The following is a 9,859-nucleotide window of genomic DNA, read 5'->3' as shown; positions in this document are numbered from 1 at the left end:
ATGTTCATTTATGTCTCCTATAACAGTCTGCCCTGTCCAGAGACCCAGTATCCTTAGGATATTGTTCTCATCCTCATGGTTGAAGCTGGGTCACTGCCATGTCCATATTCTACCCTCAGGAAAGAGCATGGAGAGCCAGCAGCTTCATTTCTAAGGACAGGAAGCCAAATCTGCACTTTTCATTTCCACTCATACCCCACCCCATATTCCACTCATTGGCTTCACAAGGTTTTCACCTGGTCATAGCTATGCCTAACTACAGGGTGTGCTGGGGAAGTGTGATCTTGATCTTTTGTTGCGTTGGGAGAATGGGTCTGTCCACTGCCTCCCAGCCTCATCAGCAGCTTACTACAGGAGCAGGAGAGTGAACTGGTGGCTGTGGCTGTCAGGCAGGGCCTTTCTTGAAGAGCCAGCACAGGCCTGGGCTCCGCAGAGGCTTCTGGAGTGAGAGGTGGCACCCCAGCCTGGTCCATGGAGGCATGCTTAGGGGTCAGCACTACTGAGCTTCTTGGAGGAGGTGGGACTTGAACCAGACTCATGGGATGCTGGAAATTTAGATAAATGAAAAGGAGGAAAGGCGAAGTGAAGCCACATTACAGAGGGCCTCAGAGTCCAGATAAAGCAGTTAACATGTAGTGGCTCCAGGAGGGAAGCCTGTCTGTGCACCACATATCCAGGATGTTTGTGGGAAGGAAGGAGATGTGCAGAAGGGACCCAGGAGGCAAGGACTGCAACAGACCCCTCTGGAAGTTTACAGGAGGTGAGTGTGAGTCATTAGAGACATTTAGTTCTGTAGGAACTAAGGAACTCCCAAGAGGCAGTAAACTTAAAACTCAGTAGTCTCAAGAGAAGTATGGATAAATTAGGCAAAGATAGAATCTGAGGAATTTCTGGTGAGGGGTGCCAAGTTTGGGGAGCAGCCCCTGGCTCCTTGCAGGCTACCCTTCAGTGCTCTGTGTGGCCAAGTCCAAGTCGATGCAGGAGGGCAGGCACTGGGTCAGCAAGCCACTCAGTGAATGTGCAGATGAGGCCGTTCACAGGCGCTTTTGTGCCTCCCAGCAGGCTGCCTCCTATTGTCAAGGCTGGCCTTCAGCAGGATGTGGCACCGTGGCCTGAGTGGTTTTCTGCTGAAGTCCATGCTGATTTGGCCAGTGGATAGGCATCACCTGGGTGCAAAACCGGTGTCTCCAGGTAGGAATGACCTCAGCTGTTTGCTCCCTGTCTTGCTCAGGCTGTAGATGTGTCCCTCATCCCTTCATGCCTCCCTCTTCACTCCTCTTTTGCTTTCTACATGGGGCATGCATGTTTACAAGAGAGGTGAACCCAACAGAAACTAGTGTAGGCCAAAAGGAAAATGTGCTGAGGCTCACACAGCACAGTCATGTGGAAAGGGCAGGGGTGACCGCTTCATCCAGTGCCCTTCCCACAGCCAGTCAGTTGTGACCCAAGGGGCTTAGGGTAGGAGTGTTTCTCCATAGGAGAAGAGTAACAGCCTGCACCCACCACACACCCAAAGCCCTACATCCTGCCACACTCAGACCTCGCTTCATTTGGGCAGGTCCCTCCTGGGTTGCAGTTTCCTTCCTTGTTCCCCTGTCCCAAATACTCAAGTCTCTTTCATTAAAAATAAAGAGCAGGCCAAGGCAGGTGGATCACTTGAGCCCAGGATTCGAGACCAACCTGGGCAACATGACAAGACCCTGTCCCTACAAAAAAATAACAAAAATCAGCCAGGCATGGTGGCACACACCTGTAGTCCCAGCTACTTGGGAGGCTGAGGTGGAAGGATCACCTGAGCCCATGAGGTAGAGGCTACAGTGAGCCGTGATCATGCCACTGCACTTCGGCCTGGGTCAAAGAGACCCTGTCTCAAAAAAATAGGCTGTGCACAGTGGCTAATGCCTATAATCCTAGCACTTTGGGAGGCCAAGGTGGACGGATCACCTGAGGTCTGGAGTTCGAGATCAGCCTGGTCAACATGGTGAAACCATCTCTACTAAAAATACAAAAATTAGCCGGGTGTGGTGGTACATGCCAGCTACCAGGGAGGCCGAGGCAAGAGAATCGCTGGAACCTGGGAGGCAGAAACTGCAGTGAGCCAAGATCACACCACTGCACTCCAACCTGGGTGACAGAGCTAGACTCCGTCTCAAAAAAATAATCAATTAATTAATTACATAAACAGCATGTCTCCCACCCCAGGCCTAAGTTCTTCCCTGTTTATGAGAGACTACGTGAAAAAGCCTGTACTCTGTCTCTTCCCTCTTCCTCATTTCATTCCCACACGTTTCTTTTTCATCCCTGTTCACCAAGGTCACCTTGGTGCTAAACCCCAGGGATCCATGGTCTCTTCCCTTGTGTCACGGGCTGTCCTCTGCCTCTTATCCTCACCCTTTAGCTGCTCCTCCACTGTCTCTTCCCTCAGAGGTCAGGATTCTGGGTCTCTGTGGACCCTCAGCTCTCCTCCAATCCCAAGTCCCCCATATCCTGGTCACATGTCAGAGTTGTCCAGAGATGCCTGCCTCCCACTGCCCACACCCAGGGGCCCACCCTCCTTTCCTCTAACCCTCCCACATTCTCTGGCCCCATGGATCCGCAGCAGTTCCTGCTGGCCCTTTTCCATTTTGTTCCTTACGCTGCACCCCTCCGCTGCCACTCCCTGCGTCCATGACTCCAGCTCACTTGTCTCTGTCCTTCACCCAGGTCGCCTGCTCAGTTTGTGTCCCTCTGTGCTCCTGCAGCACCTGAGTGTTTATTCACCTCTGAACCTCTGCTTTCCCACCTGAGTACGCACAGCTCCAGGCTGCAGTGACTTCATATCCTGAGGACTGGAGCCCCATGGTGAACAGATGGCTTTCTATGTTCTAATGAGAAGGATACAAGAGTCCAGAGTTCTAGTCTAGAAAGGACATCAAACATTTCTAAAAAGCTAAGTATGCTGCCAGAAAAAAAAGGAAAGCAGAGCTTTCCCCAGGAAGCTTAGCTCGGTTTAGATTTTTCAGGAAAAAAAACAATCAAATTACAGAATAAATAAAGGCACCCATCCCCCTTTTAAATGAACACCAGCTTTGAATAAAACGTTCTGTAAACCCCAAGCAGAACTAAACTAGTACATTGAACTTAGATTCATTTTCACTAAACCACAAAGCAAATGTTTTCCTAAAAATCACCCGGTTAACAAAGTCTGTGTATTTAAGCCAAAACAATTTAACTGAACATACGAGCCACACATTCGTTTCAGGTCCCTGCTAATAAGTCAGTCTGGAAATTCACAGGTGTGCCCATCCTGCCTTGGCTGCTGAAGTCCAGGTGTCTAGGGCTGACTGATGCCCATTATGCCTCCCCTTCCCCATCTTTGTCACAGGATTTGATGCACCAGCTCTCCTAATGACTCTGTCCACCACAATGCCAAGCCTGACCCTGGCCCTCCCATATGCTGTTCAGCCCAAGCGCGGAGATTGGCTATTAACCCTGTAAATAGGCCTCTGACCCCCAGAGGCTGATGGCTAGCCAGGGAAAGCTGAGCTGCTGATGCAGACTGGGAGGCAAGAGCCCACTTCCAGCAGCCAGGCTAGTTGTGTCTAAATCCATGACTGGGGAGGGGTTAGAGCCTTGAGGAACAAAATTATTCTACCGGCTGCTGATGGCCCTGGGAGGCTGCACTGGCCCAACAGCTGGGCCCCATCTCATGGGTCCGCTTCTTCGCCAGGAGAGAAGCCACTCCTGGGTAGGTACTGCCCCACCCAAACCCAGCCATCTGGAGTGACCCAGCCCTGGTTCCCAGGTATGTGGATGTGGATTGTCCCACCCAACCCACTCTATAGTGAGCAAACAAGCCCTCTGGGACAGTGGTCACAGCCTCCCCTGTACCTCTGAACAGCCTGCCAGGCTCCCTACTCTTAGGCCTCCACTGTACACCAGGGAAAGCCCTGAGCTGAGAGTTGGGGAACCCCCAGGCATTTCCCCTGCCCAGGACGCTCTTTTGGCGTCAGGGAGGGCTGTGAGGGCTTTCTAGGTCTCAAGATGAGGAGCTTGAAGATGCAGCCTGGCAAGTAAGAAGGCGAGACCAGGACATGGGCCAGCCAGAAGCAGGAGTCCCGGGCCTGGAGGCTCCTGGGAAGGTGGTGGCGAGGGAGCATCTGTTGGTGGCCTCAGGGCAGCAGCTGCCTGGTGAATGTTCGTGGAGTGGATGCTCTGGGAAGGGGGATGGGTAGGAAGCTTCTCCCCCTCCCCTCTCAAGACGTCACTGGAGTCTGGGGGTGGAGCTGCCTGGTCTATAAATCCTGGGGCCATCAGGCTAAGGTCCTGCAGCCGCCTGAAGGAGCCATCTCATCCACAGCTCTTCCTCGGTGAGTGGGGAGCCTTCCCTAAGGGCTGGGACACCTGGATCGAGCTTCATCCTGGGTCCATGGTGTGCTGCTCCTCTTCCCCATTCCCAAGCACCTCCACCCCTGAACCATGCCAGAAAAGTCCCCTTTTCCTCTCCTCTCCGCAACAGCTCTACCATCTATTGTGCTTGCTGCCCCTGGCATGGGAGGGAATAAGGGGTAGAAGCATTTGCCCCCATCAACACCACACATCCATTCCACATCGCCAACTACTATGAAAGAGATACAGCAGGCCACAGAGAAAAGGGCGGAAGGCCTGCCACTCTGTGGCCTAGCACTGGTGCTCCAGATGCCCCTATATTGAGAACTCCCCTGACCATCCATCTATCCTCCCATCCATTGGCCTGAATTCAGGTCTCTGTTCCCCTCCAACTTTCTTCCACTTCTGGAAACTCCTTGAAGGAAGGATGGATGGGCTTGGACAAGTGGGAGGGCCCTCAGAGTTGGCAAGGCAGGTAGCCTCTGTGTCCCGGGCTCAGGGAGAAGGCTGGTCCCCTGGAGCATCGTCCCCTGCTGGGCCAGGATCCCCCAGGATCTGGACCCCTGTGTGCTTGGGATGAAGAGCCATGGCAGAGAGGGAAGGGCATAAGGAGATACCAAAGCTGCCCCTGGGATGCCAGTTTTCCAAGGTGGCCCTGTAGGAAGGGGGGTGGGATGTAGGGGTGAGGTAAGGCTCCTTGAATGCTGTACCCTGTCCATTAGAGCAGCCATGGCCAGTTCCAGGCGAGGCCTCCTGCTCCTGATGCTGCTGACTGCTCACCCTGGACCCTCAGAGGCTCAGCACTGGTCCCATGGCTGGTACCCTGGAGGAAAGCGAGCCCTCAGCTCAGCCCAGGATCCTCAGAATGCCCTTAGGCCCCCAGGTGGGTGTCTCCCAGCCTGATTGGGAGGAAGAAAGTGATGGCTGGGGGCTCCCCCACCCACCCGGAGCCTGAGGTCGGGGTAGGGAGGACAGCATCAGTTCCCTTCTAAGGAAGGGCCCTGGGCACTGCAGCAGGCAGCCCAGCCCAGGCTACCTATGGCCTCCCAAGTGATGCCCTGGCTCACCTGGAAGACAGCATGCCCTGGGAGGGCAGGACCATGGCGTGGTGGTCCCTTCGCAGGAAGCGACATCTGGCACAGACACTACTGGTGAGTGGGATGAAAGGTCCCCAGCATCAAGACCAGCCACTGGTCATCAGTGGCCATTGTGGCTTAGGGGTGGATGCAGGGAGGGTGGGGAGAATGAAACACCACTGAGAATGCCCCCTGCCACAGCACCACCAATCATTTCTCAGTGCCCCTACTGCACACAGCAGGGTGCTGTCTGCTATCCTTCCTATTTCCCAGGAGGATTCTAGACAATTTATAAAACACTTAGGTTAAAGACTGAAGTCACTAGTAGAGTAGAAGGAGATAATTGAGCCAATGACTGTCTTGAAATGGACAGACCCTGGGCCAGTGGAAAGAGGTGAGGGATGCAACCTCAGGCAAATAGTCAACAGGGCTAAGAGGACCAGGTGGTCACTGACATGTGCACTAGGAACATCTCAGGGACTGCAGAGCTCCCCAAGACATAGCAGAAGGCAGGCGTGGGGAAATGGTTTGTTACTATTTTGCAAATCAAACATATTTAAAGTGCATCAGGAGAGCACGATAACTAAAGAAGAAAGTAGTAAGTTCCTATGAGGCAAAGTCTTACCGCCTGATTTATGTGTACGGGCTCAGGTTTCCATGCGTCAGGCTTGTTTAGTGTGGACAAGAGGGCTCGCCCAAGGGAGCTGGAGATCCCCACACCCGCTGGATCCTCAGGCTTCCAGGGGAGGCGGGGGCGCGTCCAGCTCTGGGAGGCCAGGTGGGGACTGGTGGGGACAAGAAGGGAGAGGACCGGGAAGGTGGCAGCTCGGCGGTCACGAGACCAGTGTCTTGAGGCCTGACCGCCACTTCTCCCTCCGCAGACGGCAGCCCGAGAGCCCCGCCCCGTCCCGCCGTCCTCCAATAAAGTGTGAGGTTCTCCGAAGTTGTTGCCTCGAATTCTGTCCTTCGTCCCCTCCCTCTCTTCCCCGCTGAGACCTTTCCCTGCGTGGGGGCTGGAGGGAGGCGGGTCCGGCCCCGCGGGAGGGAGGAACGAAGGGATGGCCCCGGGCCCTGGCGGGAGGGCTGCGCCAGAGCCTGGGGGCTGGGTGCGGACGTCCGCAGGGTCGCCGCTTGGGTTCCAGAGGCCACACGGCCGGGCGAGGTGTGAGGGACAGCCTGAGGACTACAGGTCCCAAGGTGCCCCGCGCCGCTTCCGGGGCACGGTGGCGTTCCGGCAGCGCGGCCGCAGTGAAGAGTCGCGGCCATGCTACGCGCGCTGAGCCGCCTGGGCGCGGGGACCCAGTGCGGGCCCCGGGCCCCGCTGGTGCTGCCAGTGCGCGGGCGCAAGACCCGCTACGACCCGCCGGCCAAATCCAAGATCGGGCGCGTGAACATGCCGCCCCCGGTGGACCCTGCGGAGTGCTTCGTGCTGATGGAGCGTTACCAGCACTACCGCCAGACCGTGCGCGCCCTCAGGTGTGCGGCCGGGGGGAGGTGGCCGTCCGCGCGCGCTGGGGACGGTGGGGGCGGGCGAAGAGGTTGCCGATTCCTGCCGCGTCTGCACCCAGGAAGGAGTTCGTGTCCGAGGTGCGGAGGAAGGCGTACGAGGCCCGAGCCGGAGTTGTGGCGGAGCGCAAGGCCCTGAAGTACGCCACTGAGCACCGCGAGCTGATGGCCTGGAACCAGGAGGAGAACCGGCGACTGCACGAGCTGCGGTGCGTGAGGCGGGAGGCGGGAGGCGGGAGGCGGGGCGGGGCGGCCTGGCCGGCCTGGGAGAAGCCCGGGCCCCGCTCAGCCTCGGCCCCTTGACCCTCACAGGATAGCGAGGCTGCGGCAGGAGGAACGGGAGCAGGAGCAGCGGCAGGCGTTGGAGCAGGCCCGCAAGGCCGAAGAGATGCAGGCCTGGGTGCAGTGCAAGGAACGGGAAGTGCTGCAGCTGCAGGTGGGCAACGCCTCCGGAGGGTGGGACTCCAGTTGGGTTCGCGGCTTGCGGGGCACTGGGAATTCTGGGTACCGCGACGCGGGCGCTGGCTATGTGCAGAGACTTAGAGTTGGCAGATCAGGATTTGGGAGAGGAGAGAGAGTGCCAGTGAGGCGCAAAGACCCGGAGGTGAGCAGAGTAATTGGACAGTGTTCAGGTGCCTAGCAGGTCTGTGGGAGGGACCCTGTGTTCCACAAAGAGGTTGTATTTTGCATAACAGGTGATGAAGCCGTGAAGGGTTAAATATTTCACGGCTGGGATTAGCAAGTGTGTGACTTAAAAGCAGGGAGACCACTTAGGAGTAATGCAGTGAGAATGGATGAGGCTTGATTTAAAGTAATATAAGGGTAGCTAGGAGCGGTGGTTCACACCTGTAATCCCAGTACTATAGGAGGCCTAAGCGGGCGTATCACTTGAGGTCAAGAGTTCGAGTCCAGCCTGGCCAACATGGTGAAGCCCCGTCTCTCCTAAAAATACAAAAATTAGCCAGGCGTCGTGGTGTGCGCCTGTAATCCCAGCTACTGGGGAGGCTGAGGCATGAGAATCGCTTGAACCCAGGAGGCGGCGGTTGCAGTGAGCCGAGATGGAGCCACTGCATTCCATCCCGGGCGACAGTGAGACTCCGTCTCAAAAAAATAAATAAATAAATAAAGTAATAAAGTAACAGGGGGAAGGACGAGTTAGAGTGATTCAGAGGGGACCACTGAGGGATGGATTTCATCTACCAGGACGTGAGATTTTCATAGCTGGCGCTCGGGGCTATGGCTAAAGTGTCTGAGAAAAGAGCAATGTAGCAAAGCAACCTGATATCACTCCACTGGGAGGCCAGAGGGGCTCTCAAAGAGGACCTGGGCTCCAGGCATGCTTCCCCAGGGCGAGTGGGAGCTGCTTTCTCAGTGGGGTGAGAGGCCAGCAGGCTGGGTGGGCTGGCTGGCTGGCATGTGCCCGGGGTTCCTGTTGAGCTGGGCTTTTCTCTCCCGATAGGAAGAGGTGAAAAATTTCATCACCCGAGAGAACCTGGAGGCACGGGTGGAAGCAGCATTGGACTCCCCGAAGAACTACAACTGGGCCATCACCAGAGAGGGGCTGGTGGTCAGGTCACAACGCAGGGACTCCTAGGGGCCCAGTAAAGACAGTGCCCGCCGAGGGACCATGTTGGTATTGTGGTGGAAGAGTTGGCCCTGACCTGGAATAAAGCAGTTGGTGCTGCTTATGAGGACGGTTCAGCCTTATCCAGCACAGCCTTCACGTTTTGCCCTCTGCTGTCAACACTTGGTCAGAAACTTCCAAACACAGTGCCCTGTTCTGCCCCTGTGTACAGCCTCAGCACACCAGGAGACCCTAGAGTGGTTTCCATCTCACAGAGGATCAGACAGGGCCACAGCCCCCTCAGCCTGCCAGGTCATCTGAGTATCATCAAGAGTAGTGATGGGCAAATTACAGTCTGAGGGCCAAACGTGCCTGCTTCCTGTTTTTGTAAATAAAGTTTTGTTGGAACACAGCCATACCCATTCATTGACTTCTTTTTACTACAGTGGCAAAGACAAGTAGTTGCAACAGAGACCATATGAATTGCAAAGCCTAAAATATTTAACTTTTTACAGGAAAAGTGTAGTGATCTCTCATCTGGAGCTTTAGGGCTCTAGCCTGGAGCAGATGTCACCCAGGACCTGAGCCACAAGCTAACCATTGGCCAGGGGCCTGCCTCTGCTCTATACTGGGCTTTGCTGGCCAGAGTCTGGTGTATCCAAGACCCAGAAGGCAAAGAGGAGACCACATTTCTGGGTTCCACAGAGAGGTGGTATTTTGCCTTACAGGTGATGAAGCCATGAAGAGTTAAATATTCCAGGCTAGGATTGGCAGGTGTGTGACTTAAAAGCAGGGAGACCATTAGGAATGGGTCTGTCCACCCATGGCCTCAGTGACTACATTTGCCCTGGCATTGCCAGCGCCCTTGGGCCACCCAGCAGATTGCTGCTGGCAGGAAGACCTGGTTGACCAAGATTTTATGAGGTTAGTGTGGCTTAGCAAGCACTTGAACCAAACTCTGGGGGTACCGGGACTGCCTGTGATGATGAAGAGAGTGTATAGATCCGTAATCCCGGTTCAGATGCAGGCCCTCAAGCAGTGTCTGGGATGAGCTGGAGGAATGTTTCTCAACCAGAGCAGCTTCCATTTGCTGCCACGCACATGAACTCCAGCTTCTCTCCATGACTCCCACTTTGCAGGGAAGGCCTAGGGACCCCCAAGAAATGAAAACCTTTTAGGGTATATGGGCAACTCTTATTGCAGGTGAGAAAGCAGGTAATAAGGTGCAAACAGAGGTGGTGCCTGGCACCCAGTCCTCAGAGCACTGCACTCCTGAGAACCTTGGCCTCCCTCCTCAGGCCGGTAATAGCTCTTCTCCCCTGGCAACAACTTTAGCCAGAGCACA

At 55.4% G+C, this 9,859-nt stretch overlaps 2 protein-coding genes across 7 annotated transcripts; both read left to right on the top strand.

Moving 5' to 3' along the window:
• The first annotated feature begins 2,093 nt into the window (after positions 1-2,093).
• LOC100997952 (progonadoliberin-2) lies at positions 2,094-6,387 on the top strand. 6 transcript variants are annotated; one of them, XM_009216473.4, is made up of 4 exons: positions 2,094-4,349; positions 5,096-5,251; positions 5,362-5,519; positions 6,326-6,387. In XM_009216473.4, exons 1-4 carry the CDS (start codon positions 4,175-4,177, stop codon positions 6,374-6,376), a joined length of 540 nt encoding a protein of 179 aa, XP_009214737.1. In that variant the 5' UTR covers positions 2,094-4,174; the 3' UTR covers positions 6,377-6,387. The 6 variants fall into 6 exon arrangements, with proteins under 6 accessions (XP_009214737.1, XP_009214738.1, XP_003905046.2 ...); XM_009216474.4 differs by having other exon boundaries at positions 2,095-4,349; positions 5,386-5,519; XM_003904997.5 differs by having other exon boundaries at positions 2,097-4,349; positions 5,091-5,251.
• A 202-nt stretch (positions 6,388-6,589) lies between these two features.
• MRPS26 (mitochondrial ribosomal protein S26) lies at positions 6,590-8,929 on the top strand. The gene is made up of 4 exons (XM_003904998.5): positions 6,590-6,920; positions 7,013-7,159; positions 7,263-7,386; positions 8,410-8,929. Exons 1-4 carry the CDS (start codon positions 6,709-6,711, stop codon positions 8,542-8,544), a joined length of 618 nt encoding a protein of 205 aa, XP_003905047.2. The 5' UTR covers positions 6,590-6,708; the 3' UTR covers positions 8,545-8,929.
• The last annotated feature ends 930 nt before the right edge of the window (positions 8,930-9,859 follow it).

Source organism: Papio anubis, chromosome 16 (assembly GCF_008728515.1).
Source record: "Papio anubis isolate 15944 chromosome 16, Panubis1.0, whole genome shotgun sequence".
NCBI lineage: Eukaryota > Metazoa > Chordata > Mammalia > Primates > Cercopithecidae > Papio > Papio anubis.
This window is presented reverse-complemented; position numbering and strand designations above follow the sequence as displayed.